The sequence below is a fragment of the Nothobranchius furzeri genome, chromosome 5 (genome assembly GCF_043380555.1).
Source record: "Nothobranchius furzeri strain GRZ-AD chromosome 5, NfurGRZ-RIMD1, whole genome shotgun sequence".
Taxonomy (NCBI): domain Eukaryota; kingdom Metazoa; phylum Chordata; class Actinopteri; order Cyprinodontiformes; family Nothobranchiidae; genus Nothobranchius; species Nothobranchius furzeri.
The window spans coordinates 730,258-750,929 of NC_091745.1; the positions used below are offsets into that span (position 1 = coordinate 730,258).

Genomic DNA, 20,672 nt, shown 5'->3' on the forward strand with positions numbered 1-20,672 from the left:
ACGCGTGTTCCTCCACAAATTATATTTACCCAGTATGGAAGTATGTGGCTGAAAAAATGGCTTTTGCACATAATTGGTGCTAAAACCTTACCATATGAACCCTCGCAGTCCCTGCTCTCCTCTGGCAGCCTCCTTGTCATTCCTTAAGTCAGGACACACATTCACGGCAAGGTGTCTTTTAGTTATTATGGCCCTCGCCTCTGGAACGGGCTGCCGGAGTACCTCAGGGCTGCAGAGAATGTTCATGTTTTTTAGAACAGGCTCAAGACCCACCTTTTTGTTTTAGCCTTTAACTGATTACCATTTATTGCATTGCTTGTTTTATTTATTTATTTATTAAATTACTGTTGTGTTACACATTTATGTTGTTTTATTTCTATAATCACATTTTATTGGATATTCTACTATCCATATTAGCTCTCATGATTTTACATGTTACTTATTTTAATCCTTCCTGTGTTTCCTCTGGGGAGCCCTCTGCCTCGGGACCGGTGATCGGTGGCGGCGGCTGGGGCGCTCCTAGCGTAGTGCTCAGGTAGTGGTGGGGGTTGCCACCCTCCCTCCCAGGGCGCCCTGGATTGGTGTCTTGGCTGCTGCCGTCGATCTGCTGCTGTCGAAGCAGATGGCTCCATTAATGGAGTGTCTTTCATTACCTGTCCAATCTGAGCTCAGACTAGTGTTTACTGTGGTCTTTTAAAGTGTTATGTGTACGTGTGTGTGTGTGTGTGTGTGTGTGTGTGTGTGTGTGTGTGTGTGTGTGCGTGTGTGTGTGTGTGCCTGCAAATGGTTTGTGGATTGGGGGGTGAAACTGTCATAATTGTTTTAAGTGTGGGGAAGGGAGGGAATGTGGGTTATATGGGTAATTTTAATCTGTTAAGCACTTTGTGTTGCTTCCTGTGCATGAAAAGTGCTATATAAATAAAGTTTGATTTGATTTGAAAACCAATAAAGGACAAGTGACCAATGGGAATTTGACATTATATCATGACTTATCTGTGTTATTTGAAGATTTAACAGAGCATGCACACTGGAGGGAAAGCATCCTCTGTGAGCACACTGATCTCAAAAGAAATCCTTCCGCTATGATTTGGGGCCCTTTGTGATGCAACAGACAAACCTCACATATCCGATTCCAGTTCATATTTTATTTTACAACTACAAGAACCCCCAGGACCTCCTCTGCTCCCCGGTCATACACCCAACCAGACTGAATGACAGCTCAGAAGAGGCTGAGGCTGCACTCTCAGACAACATTTCCAAATTAAACTACAGTAACTCCAAACAGAGCGACTCCTTAAATGTAAATGACAAGCCGTTACTCTACAATTCATCAATTCCATTTTTTACTTATTTCTGACAGAAATCTCTCCTCTGTCCTGACCGCATTTATAACCTTCAACTTGTTTGGGTTTTTTTGTGCTTCCGCAGCCAGTGTTTTGATCTATTTGTCAAAAGAGTTTTTCTTATTTTTTCTAGAAAAAAAAACAAGGAATCTCCTCGGGTACTCAGGGCGTAGAGTGACCAAATACGGTTAATTGAGGGCGTGTCTGTATGTAAAGGACGGTGATCGGACACGAGCACCTGGGTACGCACAAGTGGGATTTATCATCAGACAATTGCGGAGGAACGTGTGTATGAGAGGCCATCACGTGTTTCATAAATCAGTCTTTTGACTGTACACACATTCTAAATTTTGGTGGTAGGAGGGAATATATGACAGTTTCTACGAACGTTTGATAAATGAGGGCCACGGTCTGATACCCCAACTAGAGATGAATTTAGCATGAAGGCTGGAACACCTTGGCTTGAACTGAAGTTTCAGTTCTTGTGCTACACATTTTAAGGTCCGTGTTGGACCGATCAGAACTCAGAAAATGTAGTAGGCATTAACAAAAGTCCTCAAATGTCACCCTTTTCTCCAAGAAACTCAAAAAGGCTTATTTCACTTAATATGTGTAGTAAATATGATACAACAGTAACTATAAGTTAATATACTGATCAGGGATGGCCCAATCAGGTGTTTTGCCCTTGAATCAGAGTCCGAGTCATTTGATTTTGAAAATCTGCCGATTTAACCTGATCCTCTTGCGCACGATGTAGATGACCTCCAGTGGTATGATGGGCTGTGATCGTCTGCCCACTGAAGCCTGGCGAATTGCCCACTCTGCTGCTCTGATGACCCTCACAGTACCTTCAGATGGGACCACAAGACCCCCGTTATTCTTCAGAGTCAGCAAATGGTAGCTCTGTTCATCACAGGCAGATGCAGCATCCATCACATGGCTGGCACGGCAGACATCACAGGACAGTCTGGTCATGGCTCGCCGCACAACAAATCCCGAAATTACAAATACCAATTTAACTGGACAGTGTGGTTGCCTTTATACTTTACATAGGCCTATGGAACAACACAATGTCAGGTGACAAGTCAGACAAGATCTATAGTTTGACTACCTAAAGGCAATCATGTAATCATGATTAGCAAGTGTGGAATTTATTCATTGTATTTATTTATTAGGGGGATTTGATGAGCCAGCAGTTTTTCAAAAGACTACAGACATCTTTTGTGTATTATTTCTGTGTTTTTCTTCTGACTGCATTTTTAGGTTATTTTTGAAACACAGGGAAGGTTTTTTTTTACCTTGCTGACAGTTTTGATCATGTCTGCGATCTTCCTCAGAGCTGACGCCACTGACAAAAGGAGTCAAGAAGAAACATACAATGATTTATTAACCAAGAAATCTTGAATTCAAGCAATTCAACTTTGCCATCACTGTTATTTCAAAAACGCAGTTTTCTAATAATTGTTCAAAAGCAAAGCAGATGACAGAGACTTATCAGCCTACCACAGTTGAATGTTGGTTATTGTTAAATCTTACGAATGAAAGGTGATCCCATGTTGTCGTGATTGAAGACATTGTCTATTAGTGCATCCATAGGCAGCACAAAAGTCAGGCTTGCTTGTTGGGTTTCACGTGTATTTCTGTAAAAACAAAGCCAGCAATTTCTGCTATTTTAATATACTTCAGTCTTGGACCGGTTCACTTGGATTGTAGTGGAAGGTAATCCCCGAGCCCTGGTCTCAAGTAAGTTTGAGCATTTTTTATTGTTTGTGTTTTATAAATATAAAATATTACTGTAATGTAGGAGTGTCTATGGAGCTAGGATTGGGACAATATTCAGCGTAACTTTTACCAAGTTTTGTAACTTCGAACATGTTTCATCACATGTAACTTTGGATTCGTAACTTGTAACTTTAGTTTTCTAACTTGTAATTCTCAATTTGTACCTGTATTTCTTGTTTTGTAACAGGAAATTTTCATTTTATACATGTATTTTTTATTTTGTAAAATCAAACTTTTATTTTGTACATTTACTCATTTTGTAACATCAAACATTCATTCAGAAACATGAAACTTTCGTTTTGTAACTAGCAGACTTCCAAATAGAAAAAATCAAGGTACAAGTTTGAAATCAAAACTCTCAAAACACGCATTTCATTCTACAGGTACACACCTCAAATCTACAGTTACGGATCTTTTTGTCTCGATTCTAGCGTCAGTGGGAGGAACTTGGGTGGAACCAATGAGAGCACGAGTCTTAGCTACCAATCACGTTTCTCGAATTCCTGTCCAATCATTGGGAGAGGAGGGCAGGGTTCTGTCAGAGCTGTGGAGAGAGTTACAACAGGAATGCGGAAGTCACGTGGTTCATGCAGCTTCGAATACTTCCAAACAGCCCCCGCTGCTGCATTGACTGCAGTTCATTGTCTGTGTTTCGGAAGGATTCTCTCCAGTAAGTTGATGAAATGTCATCATTTTGTAGCATTGTGAAGCGTTAGCTAACCGCTTCGTACCAAAATAAGCCAGTGATGATATTTTATGTTGCCAGTTTTAGCTAGATAACCTTTAATGAGCTAACTGTGTGCAGCTTGTTGGTTGTGAGCAGGAGAATGAGCTGTAGACGGGGTTTTTTCAGTTTGTTTGATTCTATGTTTTAAAAATATTCCCCACAGTTTGAAATAGGTTTTAAACTTTTTACATTATTAGTTTTATTTGGGATTTTTTGTACAATACGTTGCTGTATCAACACGAACATGCATCAGAAATGGAAGCACAAATGGAGAGACCATGAATAATAAAGAAAATGTGATTGTGAAGACAAGTAATTATTTAATATTTTTCAGTTAATAACACTGACTACAACAAACTGAAGCATGAGACAAACAGGATTACGAACATAAGAAGATATGTTCTGTTTTGTGGACTCAAGTAATAAGAATAAAATTACGATATTTCAAGAATAGTAGTCAAACAATAGCTTTTAAAAATTAGACATTTTCCATAAAACTGCTCATTTCCACTTGCTTTATAATATTAGCATTTGCAATTTTGTTATTAAGGATTGACAAGAAATAAGAATTAACAATAACACAATTATCAATAAATAAATGTCAAAGAGTTACTAAAAAAATCTTATGTAACCATTAAAGGATAAACTGTGTCGTGTGTCCATCTTCATGTTTTCATAGTGGCTGAGCGGAGAGCTGGCCAGAAACAACGGTGGTGGCAAATCCCAGTTGGGTCTGTGATGGAGTGATGCATACCGGGAGTGATTGCCATCTCATCCACAGTAAGCACACACTCTCTTTCCATCTCTGTCAGATTTTTAACCTTCAAACTGAGCATGTCACACACCTCTCCTAACACACCTGGTTCCAGTTAATGGGCTGCATTTGTCTTTGTAGGGTTCTAACATCAGGCAGAGGGATACTCATGTCCTGAAGAAACCTGCAGCCTGTTGAACCCACTGAAAAACAGAGTTGCTTGGCCTTTTTGATTGTCTGTTTACTCCATTTAATGCCTCTTGTGTTTTGCATGCCTTTTTTATTTTCTGTTTCCTCTCTTAGTTTTTCCAGCTGGGTTCCCTGGTTGCATAGCCTGTTCTCTCCTCCTAGCCCTGACGCTGACTCCTCGTGGCTTCCTGGGATGTCCCTCTCTCCTGATACCATCTCATGTCCCCCTCACTTTCCCTCATCTCATTTGCCTCACTGCTGCTGCTGCTTTCCTCATTCTCTGAAATTATAATGGCACTGTTAGAATAAAGAATAATTTTAAAATAAAATAAATAAAAATGTCTTAATATTTCAAAAGATTTGTACCACAGTTTACTGGAGTACAGCATGTGTGGTCACTGGTCAGTGGATCAACGTGCAGTGGTTCTGCTATACTTCTCACTGCGGGATCCTTCCTGTAACTCCCTCCAAGTTGAAAACGGACACAAGGCGTTCTTGAATTTTAACTGGCATTTATTGCACACAGGTGCCACCAACGGTGCCGTGAGAACTGTACAAACGACATAGAATAATCAATTTCCACAATAAATCGTTCTCATAGAGAATAAACAATGAAGCACTAATACACAAGATAAAACACTCATAATTTACATTTACAAATTACCCGTGACCACCATAAACTCGACAGTTCTGTCACAAACAAACATCTTATTTTCCCATCACGACATAAACACACATTGCATACCTCATTGTCCGCATTAACTTGCAGGGGTTAATAAAAAAACACATCTTGCAGTGTCACTCCTTTCCACAGCTGGAAAACGTCGTTGCATGCGTCTGCATAGCTCTATCAACAAATGATAGGGGTTAGCATGCTGCCGCCTATCAAATGTGGCGTGCAACTGAAAATATTGTCAATCCCGAAACAACAAACTAAACATTGGTTCCACCCTGGAAAACATTCTGTAAACCATTTAAATGTGTGCTTTTAAACCCCATAACGTATACATTAATCTGATTTATTAAAAATAAAGTATTCTTAGCTTGTTTATCGTAACTTGAACCATAAATTATCTCAAAACCGCATGACTGTGGCTGACGGCAGCCACACTTCCTCCTCCTTGGTTCAGGGTGATGAACAAACATAGCATCAGCCCTGAGTCTCACCTTGCCTTGCCTAAGCTTAGCAAACTGTCCCTCCTCAAATTGTGCCTGTAGAGTGGTGTATTAGTTTATTTCCTGCCACATTTAACAGGTTAATTGCAGCCTTGTGCAGTTGAGAGCAGGGCATGTAGAGCCTTGATAGAAAACATTTGAGAGAGCACATTAAACTCACTGCACACAGCTTTTTGTTATTGTGATCTCTGGCTATGGTGAGGTTGCTCCTGCTGACTTGAGCCAACCATTTTCTTCTTCTCTGCATCTTTGGGTAAGCCATAATTCTGATTCCTCCCTCAGACCGTTTGCTATATGCAGCGCAGCCCACCATGTAAGATATTCAACCTAGAAAGGGATTATTGAAATACTATTTTTGTACATATAGAAATATTGAACTAAACCAAAAATATAGAGATGTAAAATTACATTTTAAAATTGTACCCAACCCTAAAATTAGTCATTTCAAATTTTAACCCACGGACACATTTTATTTTAATAATAATCAAAATAAAATTATTCAAAAGTTTCATTAGGTCTTGAGTACATTGCTCATAATTAATGATTCAGCTTATTTGCGCATATATAATGACTAAACATGATGTTGGTAACATGCTTTATTAAAAATGCTATTATACACGTTGTACAAGTTTGGGATTCATTTTTTCACAGCACTTTTTTATCTACTGTGATGAACCATACAGTTTTATTTAATTAGTTGCTATAGAAGCCAGATAAACTGGGTTATAGATGGATGTACTGTCTTCACATAAAAATATAAAGTAATGACTGTAAAATGTATTCTACTGAACATAATAGATCATCATTCAAAGCATAAACAGCTACGTATTTTCTTCAAGATAAGCTGGAGCAGAATTCTAGCTTTCAATAAACACTTTAAAATGGATATTACAACTCGAGTTTAGGGCTTCTTGTAGGACTTAAAGTTATTAAATATGCTTATATTAGAGCAGTGTGTTGCATTACTACATCAAATTTATTGCTATAGTATATTATAGTAATGTATGTGGTCTAAATGTGTTCTACAGTGTGTTCGGACTGTCGTGTTCCTGTACTGTAGAACAGTCACGGGTGTTTGTCTTCCTACAAATGCTCGGAAAAATATAAATTGGCTACTTTGTGAAGGAGTTAGGACATAATATATAATATAATATATAATATTATTCAATAATTACCACAAATCGCCAGGGGACATGTGATTATATTAAATTTTTGTGATTTGTCCCACCATACGCCGTTCAAACTGACTTACGGCGCTGTGGGATGTTTGGAACTGAGAGCTCCATGAACCACGTGACCGCGAGTTGGCGAGTTCAAAGAGTGTCGCAGCTCTCTCTTTCTACAGCTCTGACAGAACCCTGCCCTCCTCTCCCAATGATTGGACAGGAATTCGAGAAACGTGATTGGTAGCTAAGACTCGTGCTCTCATTGGTTCCACCCAAGTTCCTCCCACTGATGCTATAATCGAGACAAAAAGATCCGTAACTGTAGATTTGAGGTTTGTACCTGTAGAATGAAATGTGTGTTTTGAGAGTCTTGATTTCAAACTTGTACCTTGATTTTTTCAATTTGGAAGTCTGCTAGTTACAAAACGAAAGTTTCATGTTTCTGAATGAATGTTTGATGTTACAAAATGAGTAAATGTACAAAATAAAAGTTTGATTTTACAAAATAAAAAATACATGTACAAAATGCAATGTTCCTGTTACAAAACAAGAAATACAAGTACAAATTGAGAATTACAAGTTAGAAAACTAAAGTTACAAGTTACGAATCCAAAGTTACATGTGATAAAACATGTTCGAAGTTACAAAACTTGGTACAAGTTACGCTGAATATTGTCCCAATCCTAGCTCCATAAGTGTCCACCAGCACGTCTTAGCCAGCTAACGTTAGCTTCATGTTTGCTGCCGGTGGTCTCCTGACTTTGAAGGCCAACAGACTTTATTAATAATTTATTCCAAAACACTGACTTAGATTACAGCTGATACAAGAGTACTGCTACTGAAATAAAATAAATATTCCTGATATTAGACATTTCTCATGTATCAGACCCCTCTGACTGGAGAGCTAACTAGCTGCCATGCTAACAGGCTGAAGAGGACCGTTTTTGGGTTCTGCCTCTCAGGAGTTCATTCAGGTTCAAGAAATGAAATTTAATGTAAGGCCATCAACATTGTACATGTAAATATGCCTCTGTCAATCACAGGGCAGTGTGTAATACTTATCACTGCATAAAGTGTCTTTATCTCATGTCTCAAAACTTTTTTTGTTTTTATTTATTCCAGTAAACTAAATAATGATCACATCTGGTTGCACCCCTCATCTCTACTGACAGCCACAGTTGTGTACTATGAACATTAAATTATTTTCAAATGTTATGCTTCTTCATTTTAGCCAGAAAAGCACACTTCTTCATCCACCTCCAGAGGAGCTCAAGTGAGCCTGTCTGTGACCTCCTGATGCCCCAGAGACTCCAGCCTCAGCCTGATGATGTGAGCATTTAAACATCATATAATACTGGTCCTGGACATGTTTACATCTCACTTGTATGCTGCCATTCATATCACACACACACACACACACACACACACACACACACACACACACACACACACACACACACACACACACACACACACACACACACACACACACACACACACACACACACACACACACACACACACCTCAGAGAGACTCTGTGTGTGCCCCTCCCATCCACATTACCAAGGTAGTCCTAATGTTGTTCAGTTCAACTTTTGGAAATTACTGATGTAAATATGTTAAATAAATTTGTCTTTGTTATTTTACAGGAGGCTGTGATTGGTGGATGACGAGCCTGGCCTGAACAAGATGATGCTGGAGAGAAGTTGCCAGAAGGACCAGGCTAAACGCAGATGTGTAGCTTTCAAGCTGAATGCCTCGGCCGTCAGACTTGATGTTAGTCTGTGGTTCTGAAGACAAGGCAGCACCACAGTGACAAACTCACCTCTTGTGCTCCAGATAAAAGTTCTAACTAGCACTCCTCTTTTAGGGGTTTTAGCTCATGTAAAGATGTCATGAACAACTTTGAGCACGTGTAAATGTGGTAAATGGGTTATGTTCTTTCAGTCCCCTTTATTTTAATTAAGATCTTAATGATAAATGAGCTGCACTTGCATAGCACTTCTCTGACTCAGGTCACCAATTTAAGCGCTCAACACTGGAATTAATCCTTCATCCATTCACACCCTGGTGGTGATGAGCTACATTGTAGCCACAGCTGTTCTGAGGCACACTGACAGAAATGAGGCTGCTGAACACAGATGCCACCAGTCCCTCTAACCACCAGCAGGAAAGGGAAGTGAAGTGTCTTGCCCGAGGACACAAAGACTGACATGGTTGCAGGAACCTGGGTTTGAACCAGCAACCCACTGATTACAGGACAAATGCCTAACCCCTGAGCCACCTGTATATTTCAGGCAGCCCTGAAACAGCTTGATGGACAACTCTCACCATATGTTTTAAAAATGCTAATAAACTTTTCTGCTACGCTAAATCGTGATTTCTTTATAGAACTACAAAGTCCGACTGGGGGAGGAGAGTAGGTCTGCTCTGTGGAGGGGGGTGGAGTTAGCAGCTCCTTCTCCAGATTTAAAGAGACAGTACCCAAAAATGGCTCATTCTCCTCAGAACAGGGGTAGATGAGGGGTCTGTAGAGCAACAACAATGAGGAAATCAAACCAAAGAACTGCAATTCCACTGTATTTAGATCACACTTCCAAAACCACATTTTGTTTCAAATCTGTTCAAATTTTAAAATGTAGCACAATTATTAAAAGCTTACCAAGGATTACGACAGGTTCTTTGGTTTGAAGTTATCGAATGACAACCCCCCCCCCCCCTTCCCAGAAGTCTTTAATGGCATCCACACAATATGCATCTTGAATCTTTAAGAAATTGTTAGGACCAACCATTCCTATATTCGTGAACTTCAAAAGTAGGGCCATCTTGGCGAAGTTGTTTGCAGACAGATGTTGCAAGCCAACATAAAATCCCCTGCCAACAATCCATATTGTAATGTTAGCTGAGAAGTCCACTTCCAAACGGTGTGGCCGTTAGGACATAACTGAAAATGTAAGAGAAAAATAAAAGACAGAGGTACTCTATTAAAAATATTGCATAATGTTTCTCAATGAGTTGTAGAATAAGGATATGCTCACCCATTCGATAACAAAAGCTTCGCCTCTGGAGTTGATCTGGATGTCAAATGGTTTTGATGCCATGCACTCTTTTTTTGTTTGATGGTTCTTGGCAAGGCAGTGACTCACGGGTAGAATTAGATAGTCAACCAGTTGTTTTAGACTACTTTGGTAAGTTATTGAGGCTGAATGTCCAATCAGATCTTCAACTTCAACCTTTAGTGGTTCAGGGACAGCAGAAATTTCTATGTGTGGCGACTCCTCTTGATTCTCCAAAATGTCATGCACTGTGTCCTCAAGGCTGATTGTTGGAATTTGATGCATCTCAATTTTGGTTTTGAGATTAGCTCCATTCCTAACAGAGTGCCCACAAAATTAATAATATTTACTATCTTTAATTAAATTTTTAGGGTGATATACATTACATACCGCACACAAATTGGTGGTTCAAAATCTTCATCCTCACTGTCACTGTTTTCAGGTTCCACTTCATTGGTTTTATCTTCTTCGTAAGATGACTCAGGGTCACTCTCAAGCCCGGGGTGCCACGTTTCTTCATCCCAGTCAATTCTTACAATTGTAAAAAGCAAAGACAAAAAAACAGATAATGAATGTAGAATTTCCTAAAGCTAATAAGATAAACTGCTACTTTCTATATGACTTACATGGAGTTTTTAAGGTCTTTGAATTCAGCTATATTGACCTCCTCCTGCATCGTATCAACTTTTCAAAGAAAAAATAAGCACAAATGCACACAATTTAAAATATATAACACTGACATTAAGAACAAAAAGCTTACATTATGTCAGTCAATATATGTGATACCTTCCTTCAATGTTGGTGACTGCAGACAAAGTACAGCTCTGAAGGTCCATCTCCTCAACTCCAGGGATACCGAAGTTTTCCACGCTGTGAATTGAACAATATCATTATTCGGAGTCTTATACTTTAGACAATTAATAATGATTTTTAAATAACAGGCTCTTAACCCTTATGACGTCAAGTTTTTACGCCAAATAGTACCCTATGTACTTCATTGTGTATTTATTTTTAAATAAAACATGTCAATATGAACAGGGTTCTCTGTAAGTTTGGATTTTAAGCATGACTGCAGGATCTGTTGTCCATTTGTTTCTGTCATTACTATTTTTTTCCCGTCAGTCTTCACTCCAGATGTGTAAAAACTTTATTATTAATCGTATATAATACAACCAGACTTTCTGCTGATACCTCTGATATTTATTTATGAAAATAAAAAAAACATCACAACTTATTGTGGAGGATATATTTTACTGAATGAAAGGATAAAGTATGGGAGTAAGAGTAAGGGAGACTGAAGCAGACGGACAGATATGTTTAAAAAAAAAGGGGGGGGGGGTGTTCTAACAACTTTAACTATAATCTCAAAGAACAGCCAGGAAAAAAAAGTGTAATACGTTGGCCTTCTGACTGTCAAAACTTTAGAAGAGTTGTCCTGTTACTTTTGTCATTGAATTGCCTGATTTTTATATTCTTTCGGGACTGCTCAAAAGAATTTGTGCATTTAGACACCAGACCGTGGTATAATAAAACAAAGCGGATTCCACGATTTCAACACAACTGTTCTCCGATCGATCTGACAATTGTTACATAAAAAGAAACTGACATGGTATCATACAATTACAGTGACGATCTGTTTGCCAGAAGTTGAACCTTCTAGAAATCATACTAAGCGGTACATTACGTACCGAAATGTGCTAATGTAGCATTAACATTCAGTGCTAATCAGGCTAACATTATATAAAGAGCAGACAGTCGTGCAAAAAAACCCCATCAAGTTTGAGGATTGTACCTAACAAATGAACAAGGACTTCATGATGATAAGTGTTGATGAGAAGAAGACATAAATCCCTGTCCAACAACAAAGTAGCCACCATAGCATCGGTTTTCAGTCTCTCCAACTCACGTAGTTTTTGCCATCGCTGAAACTCAACACCAATGTTTACTCTGGTTTTTCCCTCTTTCTATGTCCAAACGTTGTTTGTTTTCTAAAACCTCAAATGGGTTTTTTCTTTTTCCAAGTTTGGAACTTGGCCCTGAACCTGACGTGGAACCAGCCGGCAGCTGTTTTTCCTGCTGTGACATTCTAAATCTGCAAATGCTCCCAGCAGTGGTGTGTTGCAATATGTCCCAGTTTATCAGGAGCACAGAGGCAGAATAAATGCGGAAGTCCGTATGGCTGGAGAGACTATCCAGTCATTGGTTTCGCGCCGGACCACGAATGGTTTTTGATTTTTGCAAATCAAAAACCATGGATGACAGGAGAGGTCCACAGGCTGCTGAAGGAGCAGGATATTGCGTTCAGGAAAGGAGACGAGATGAGCCTGAGGACAGCTAGGGCCAACCTTTCCCGTGGTATCAGAGAGGCTAAGAGACAGTACTCCAGGACAATATCCCAACACTTCAAAGACAGCAGAGACACACGAAGCTTGTGGCGGGGCATTCAGACCATCATAGATTACAAGCCCCCTCCACAGACCTGTGATAGCACCATCTCCCTGCTGAACGAGCTGAACACCTTTTTTGCTTGCTTTGAAGTGCAAAACAGTACCACAGCACAGAAGATTCCACCTCCTCCTGGTGACCAGTTGATGACTCTGTCCCCAGACAGCGTAAGGAGATCCCTTAGCAGGATCAATGCACGTAAAGCTCTGGGTCCTGATAATATTCCTGGCCGGGCACTGAGAGACTGTGCAGTGGAACTAACTGATGTCTTCACAGACATCTTCAACACATCACTTATCCAGGCTGTCGTCCCCACGTGCTTTAAAGCCACATCAATTATTCCGGTCCCAAAAACATCATCTCCCTCCTGCTTTAATGACTACCGTCCTGTTGCACTTACTCCCATCCTTATGAAGTGCTTCGAACGGTTGGTCATGCAACACATCAAGTCTGTTCTGCCCCCCTGCCTGGACCCCTTCCAGTTTGCATACCGGCCCAACCGCTCGACCGATGACGCCATCTCCGCTGCACTCCACTCAGCACTCACACATCTGGACAAAAAAGACTCATATGTCCGGATGCTGTTCATAGACTTTAGTTCAGCACCATCATCCCCCAACAGCTTACTCAAAAACTGGTCAAGCTGGGTCTCAACACCTCACTGTGTAACTGGCTGTTGGACTTCCTCAATGGAGGACCACAAGCAGTACGGGTCGGCAGAAACACATCCAGCACCATCATTTCAAACACCGGGGCCCCTCAGGGATGTGTGCTGAGCCCCCTCCTCTTCACTCTGCTGACCCATGACTGTACACCATTACACAGCTCTAACCTCTTCATCAAGTTTGCGGATGACACAACAGTGGTGGGTCTCATAAACCACAGGGATGAGACCGACTATAAGAACGAGGTGAGCCGCCTTACCACATGGTGTGCTGACAACAACCTCTCTCTAAATGTGGAGAAGACCAAGGAGATTGTTGTGGACTTTAGGAGAGCGCACACTCAGCATGCTCCTCTGACCATCGACGGTGTGTCTGTGGAGAGAGTGAGCAGCACCAAGTTCCTGGGTGTGCACATTACAGAGGATCTCTCCTGGACGAACATCACCATAGCACTGGCTAGGAAATCACAGCAGCGTCTCTTCTTCCTCCGCAAACTAAGAAGAGCAAGAGCACCAGCCCCCATCCTGTACACTTTTTACAGAGGCACCATCGAGAGCATCCTGTCGTGCGGCATCACTGTGTGGTTCGGAGCCCGCAACGTTTCCTGCCTTAAAACCCTCCAACGTATAGTGAGAGCAGTAGAGAAGATCATTGGGGTCTCTCTCCCCTCCCTACAAGACATTTACAGCACCCGCCTCACAAAAAAGGCCCTTCGCATTGCGGCTGATCTCACTCACCCAATGCAAAGCCTCTTCGAGCTGCGGAGTCTCAAGGCCGGGACCAACAGACTCAAGGGCAGCTTTATCCATCAGGCAGTTAGGAAGCTAAACTCCCTCCCGGCTCTCCCCCTCTCTTCTCTTTTCCCCCACAGTCTCTCTGAACTTGGTTACTCTTCTTATACTAAATGTCTATTTTTCTATCTAGTGAGAGTTTGAGAGTAACGTAATTTCATTTCTCTGTATGTCCTGTACATGTGGCAGAATTGACAATAAAACTGACTTTGACTTTGACCATGTTATTGGTTGATGTTTTTAGACAAATGCGGCGGAACCACTTAATTGTTTTTGGTTGGGTTTTTTTTTTCGTTTTTTTTTCATTCTTCACAAATTATTTTTCTCCATGCTGTGTTAAAACGTTTTTAATGGGCATGAAAGAAATATGTTCAGCTAATTTGTTATGCAAATGAAGTATAGCAGCTTTAAATAAATCAAAGTCAGTGTGAATGAAGTCACATGAAAAAACTGGACCACATTGATTCCGCATTCAATCCAATCCCATCCTATTTCGAGGACTTAACCCCATTTAACCCTACACCACTCTCTGTTGTTGCAGACAGTGCTCCACTAAGCGAGTTGTCTTGGCCATCTTCATTAGCAGTTGTAGTCGTCTCCTTCTCTGGCCTTTTCACCTTTGTCTTCCTCATGCTGGCCTGCATCTGCTGCAAGAAAGGAGACATTCGCTTCAAGGTGAGCACTCTGCTACCCCCAGCTGAAAATGGGGAATTGTGCAAGATTTAGCATGAAATTGAGAAAAAAAGGTTATAAGAAATGTTTTAAATAATTCTTAAAAATGTTTGATTGTCAATATGTCCTATTCTTCCTTTGGGATTGAAACATCTTCATAAAAACTTTATGGGAGTTTCTACTAATGAAATTCCAGTTACATTTATTTGACTTTTATTTAAGGAGGAGTAACCCAATGAGATGCCCCATCTTGTTTCAATGATGTCCCCTTAAACAAAACAAAATGTGGCAGAAGGCAGCCATACATTTAATGAAAGTAAAAAAAATCTTTACTTATTAATATTAATAATTATAATAATAATATTAATAATGAAGAAATAATCACCAAAACAATTACAACCCCCCAATTCAATTCAAGTTTATTTATAAAGCGCCAAATCATGACAAGTCATCTCAAAGGCACCTCACACAGTAAACATTCCAATACAATTCAGTTCATTATGCCAATCAGGAAAAAGTTTCTTATATAAGGAACCCAGCAAATTGCATCAAGTCACTGACTAGTGTCAGTGTCTTTACAGCAATCCTCATACTAAGCAAGCATTTAGCGACAGTGGAGAGGAAAACTCCCTTTTAACAGGAAAAAAACTCCAGGATCCTGGCTCAGTATAAGCAGCCATCCACAACAACTCACTGGGGATGGAGAAGACAGAGCAGGCACACACACACACGCACACATGCGCGCACACACCAACACTCATCATTGTAGCTTCTTATGGGGAGAAAAACACTTAAAGGGAAAATAAAGTTAACAGCTGAAATAGCAGGAAATAATACAGTTAAAGAGCAGATTGTAGAAGAAAGTAGTAGAGTGTGAAAAATGGTCAGTGTATCCTCAAGCAGTCTAAGCCTATAGCAGCATAGATAACTCAGGATAACCTAGCCGTTTTAGATGGAGGCATGTTGGAGTCAGGGCAAGGGAGAGCCGTCTTTACCGACTGTACACTCCACCTCCCTCTACTCCCCCACTTGTCCAGATCTGGGCTAACATCAGATTTTAACCATAGGCCCTATCAAAAAAATGTTTTAAGCCTAGTCTTAAAAGTAGACAAGGTGTCTGCCTCACGGACTAAAGCTGGGAGCTGGTTCCACAGGAGAGGAGCCTGATAACTAAAAGATCTGCCACCCATCCTATTTTTAGATCTTCTGGGAACAACCAGTAGACCTGCAGTCTGAGAGCGAAGTGCTCGGTTAGGAATGTATGGAACAATTAGATCACTGATGTTTGATGGAGCTTGATTATTAAGAGTTTTATATTTGAGCAGGTGGATCTCGAAATCTATTCTGAGTTTAACAGGCAGCCATTGTAGGGAAGCTAAGACAGGAGAGATATGATCTCTCTTTTTAATTCTCATCAGAACTCTAGCTGCAGCATTTTGCACAAGCTGAAGACTTTTAACTACATTCTGTAGTCATTACATCAAGACTGAATTACTGTAATGAATTACAGTAATTCAGTCTTGATGTAATAAATGCATGAACTAGTTTTACAGCATCACTCCTGGAAAGGATGCTTCTAATCTTAGCAGTAGTCTGAAGTTGGAAAAAGAAAATCCTACAAACCTGTTTAACCTGGGATTTGAATGACATGTCCTGGTCAAAGATAACACCAAGGCTCCTTACTTTGTTCTCGGAGATTAATTTAATGCCATTCAGGTCAGGTGATTGACTAAGCAGTTTCCTTTTCTGAATTTTGGGTGCAAAGATGAGAACTTCAGTCTTGTCTTGATTTAAAAGCGGAAAGTTTGTTGTCATCCAATTTTTTGTCTTCAAGACAAGCCTGTAATCTACCTAACCGATTAGGTTCATCAGGGTTAATGGATAAACATACAATAACTGAGTATCGTTCTGCATAACAGTGGAAGTTTATCCCATGCTGTCTAATGATTTTACCAATTGGAAGTTTATTTATAGTAAAAAGAATTGGTCCAAGCACTGAACCCTGTGGTACTCTACAAGTAACTCAACCATATGAAGATTTGTCATGTATACACACACACACACACACACACACACACACACACACACACACGCACACACACACACACACACACACACACACACACACACACACACACACACACACACACACACACACGCACTCAGACCACAGGTTGTACGTTTACACAATTTATTTAACAAGCTGCTCCTCATCCACGCTGTCTCACTGTCTCAGGCACTTCCAGCTCCAGAAGAGTCTCTCCACTGCTTTCAATCTGTTTCAACCTGCCCCTACTTTTCCAGCGTCTGTACCTTAGTAGTCCACAAGGCTTTCCAGCCCTCCCCTGCAACAAGAGTTGTCCCAAGGGGGCGCCGTATCACAGTGAGAGGCAGGTGAATCAGTTATCAGTCATCAGGAGCAGACATTGGCTCTGCATTCTGGAAACCAGTCAAGGAGCATGTCATCTGGTTGCAGTTTTGTTCCAAATCTGAAAGGGAATCAGCTGATGTGGGTGGGAAAACATGCCCAGGACAGGAGGCTGTCTCCAACGCTTGGGCTCTTTTATTTAAATGTAGAAAATTTTGGTTTAAATTGGAAAGCTGCTGTTGTTTGTCCAGTATCATGTTAGTGAGAAAATCTATTGATAATTTGTCTCTGTCTGCAGCCATCCTGAGGATGCCACAAAACCTTAACTTTGTGATAAAATAGAATGGAAAACTGGATAATGAAGGTTTTGATGCAGTAGCTGGATTAAAACACACCAGCAGGTGGCGGTATGGGTTGTTTGGAAGGAATTTGGTCAGAGAAGAAGAGACGATTGCCTCACTTCCTATTACGAACTCAACAAAATAAAAGATTGGGACAAACGATTATAGCGATCTTTTAAGTTAGTTGCACAAACGCGGTGGTTTGATTAGTCAAAACTACCCCGAAGGGATTTTGAGTAGAAACGCAGACGCGCTGCGGCGGATTGTTGATAAACCCCCTGAAGAAGCTTCAGTGGTGTTATCTTCACGTGCTCAACGTTAGCAATGCTACTGAGCTTAGCTATGTCAGCTGGTCTGGTCGGTACCAGAATTTTTGGTTTAAATTACGGATAATTTAACCCTTCGGCCTACAACTGGGGTCCTCAATTATAATGGTCCGAGGGCCACTCACAAAAAAGACCCAGAAGGAAGAGGGCCGGGGGGGATTGTTGCTGCTGCTGCTGCTGTTTGGATCGCTGTAATACACATAACACACAAGCTTGCAATATAAAGAAGAACAGCGCCTGTTCCCCTCCAGCTCGGGCTGTGTGACTGCACTGACCTGTCCTGCGGGACCCTCACCATGTAACCCTCATGTCCATGCTGTCTCTGGAGGAGCAGATAGGAAAAAAAATCTCCTGTAACGTAAAATGAACCAAGGCTTCCTCCCAGTTTCTCTTTAGCTGAATTTAACATCAGTTTATCATCATGAAACAAAAGAATAAAGTGGAACAAGAACTTCTATCTTCTATTTCTCTCTCCTTTTAACTTCTCCAAGTCCCTAAATAGGAGACAGGTTACGCTGCAGCCGCCGTCACTCACCCCGCTCCCTCCCCTAGACCAGATCTCCCGACATCTCAGCATTCAGTCTGACTGAGCACTTCCAGGAGAAACAATAATGAACTTATGAAAATAATAACGCATGTTTGGAGGAGCATCCTCCGATCCTCTCTCTTGTGTGAGCACACAATCTCCCTCTCTCTCTGTCTCTCTCCCTCAGTCGCTGATCGAGCGAGCGGAGTGTGCCACGCGGCAACCCGCTCAATTAACATAATTCACGGCCCAAATCCAACAGAACCGTTCGGGCTGATTTGGTTCGGGTTTGGTCTCAGGCTATGACTCCAACGCTCAGCCCTGTAGTACCACATAAAGGCTGTCATGTGAATAGATACAGTGTGTATGCCTTTAAGACTTGCCTGAAGTGGGAGGAGTTTTGAAGGGACTTCGGCGGGCTGAGAAATAAACACAGCACCTCTCGAGTTGAAGGACGTTGAGTCATTTATTGCGTTGGTTGTACTTAGAACATGGTGTCAGAAGTTAAGCGGTGAATATGGCCAAGTTTAACCCTCCCAAGAACTTTGACTTCACCCACCCGGAGCAGTGGCCGGAGTGGAGGCAGCGGTTCCAGTGTTACCGGCTAGCAACTAAGCTAAACCTCGAGGCTGGAGCTGTGCAGGTTAGCACACTACGCGCTTGGCAAGGAAGCGAAACAAGTGTTAACACTGCGGTTCATTGAGGAGGAGGATGAGGAGGACTGCGACACGGTATTGGAAAAGCTAAATAATTACTTCATTCCAAAAGTTAACGTCATCCATGAATGAGCACGGTTTTACCTCCGATCGCAAAAGAAGGGTGAGTTTGCGGAGGAATACATACGTACACCCTATGAACTGGCCGAGACCTGTCAGTTTGGTCCGGCGAAGATTGTAAACATTCACGACAAGTTAGTGGTTGGGATCCTGGATAAAGACATGTCAGAGAAACTACAGTTAAAAGCCGACCTCACATTGGAGAAAGCTGTGGAGATGGTGAGACAGTCTGAGCAGATAAAGGGGCAAGTTAGCCAGCAAGCTAAGGCTGACACGGGAAATGCAACATTTCTGAGTGAGGTCACACATTCTTGTACCTGTGACTGCAGGGATGCAGCAGCTTTGAGTGAGGTTAGACACAATGAGTGCACTGCGCCTTCCCAACAACACAGAGGAAGAGAGAGGGCACGGGGTGGCGGCGGGCCCCAGGTGCCAGGGCAACGAGACAGCAGCGCTGCAGAATCTAAATGCTTCAGGTGCGGACGGAATCACAGGAGCAATAAGCTGTGTGCAGCCAGGCAAGCAAAATGCAGAAATTGCCATAAAATTGGACAACTGCCGCCGTGTGCCGCTCTGCAAGAGTAAACGAAATAACAACAAGAGAAAGGCCGGATGAAAATTACAACGAGGGGCACTTCCTGGGTGAGATAAAAACAACACATCTTTGTGTAACTGACTAATAAGCCATGGACTGTCCAACTAAACATCTGCAGTACCTCTGTCAGGTTCAAAATTGATACTGGTGCAGTTGCCAGTGTAATTTCAGACGACACCTATCATCGCCTCAACAGCTCGCCCTAACTATCAAGCGCCCACACAGTTTTCGACAGCCCTGGTGGAATGCTCAACTGTCTAGGACTGTTCACTGCCGCTACAAAATATAAAGGGCAAAGTTACAGGTTCAACATCCACGTTATGGAAACAACTAATGGTAGCAACTTATTAGGCCGTGATGTTGCTGTGGCGATGGGACTGGTGAGGAAAATGGAAGAGGTGAGAAGCACGTTCGGGACGGATCTAGGCCTCTTAAAAATAAAACCTGTGAAAATACATCTGCGGGACAACGCTGTCCCATACAGCGTCAGCACAGCAAGGAGAGTGTCTGCCCCCCTTCTCTCCAAAGTCAAGATCGAGCTCGACAGGATGCTTAAATGCAATGTCATAGAAGAAATAACAGAGCCAACAGAGTGGTTTGCTCCCATAGTTCCAGTCCTAAAGAAAAATGGCGAGGTATGGATTTGTGTTGATCTGAAGAGACTGAACATGGCGGTGAAGAGGGAACGATTTGTCCTACCCACCTGATATATTGCAGAGGCTAGCAGAGTCTCGAGTATTCTCTCTACTGGATGCAGCAAGCAGCTTCTGGCAAATCCCACTTGAGAGACGGACAGCTTAACTAACCACGTTCATTACCCCAGTGGGTAGGTTCTTTTTCAAGCGACTGCCCTTTGGAATCTCCAGTGCACCAGAAATTTTCCAGAAGAAAATGTCTGTGCTGTTCAGAGGACAGGAGGGAGTGGAAGTGTACATGGACGACATCCTCGTCCATGGCAGAGATGATAAAGAAC

At 41.6% G+C, this 20,672-nt stretch overlaps 2 protein-coding genes across 9 annotated transcripts in view; one reads left to right on the forward strand and one right to left on the reverse strand.

Annotated features, from left to right (window-relative positions):
- The window catches only part of LOC107378275 (serine/threonine-protein kinase LMTK1), a 57,355-nt gene that overhangs the window by 6,159 nt on the left and 30,524 nt on the right, over positions 1-20,672 (forward strand). For 7 of the 8 annotated variants that reach the window (XM_015948389.2, XM_015948390.2, XM_015948384.2 and 4 more), the window contains exon 3: positions 14,637-14,770. The exons of the other annotated variant lie outside the window; for it this stretch is intronic. In XM_015948389.2, the coding sequence (XP_015803875.1) occupies positions 14,637-14,770 (134 nt within the window). The remainder of the gene's footprint in view (positions 1-14,636; positions 14,771-20,672) is intronic. 8 annotated transcript variants of the gene reach the window in all.
- Positions 9,889-10,914, reverse strand: LOC107378277 (uncharacterized). Its single transcript, XM_070551326.1, has 3 exons — positions 10,821-10,914; positions 10,585-10,725; positions 9,889-10,510 (listed from the first exon to the last, which is right to left on the reverse strand). Exons 1-3 carry the CDS (start codon positions 10,868-10,870, stop codon positions 10,123-10,125), a joined length of 579 nt encoding a protein of 192 aa, XP_070407427.1. The 5' UTR covers positions 10,871-10,914; the 3' UTR covers positions 9,889-10,122.

Bases quoted from the DNA above. Each gene is read 5' to 3' on its own strand.
- LOC107378277 (XM_070551326.1), bottom strand. From the start codon at position 10,870: ATGCAGGAGGAGGTCAATATAGCTGAATTCAAAGACCTTAAAAACTCC. The intron at 10,726-10,820 runs GTAAGTCATATA...TACAATTGTAAG, and splicing joins AAAGACCTTAAAAACTCCAT to AATTGACTGGGATGAAGAAA. The intron at 10,511-10,584 runs GTATGTAATGTA...GCACTCTGTTAG, and splicing joins GAACCACCAATTTGTGTGCG to GAATGGAGCTAATCTCAAAA.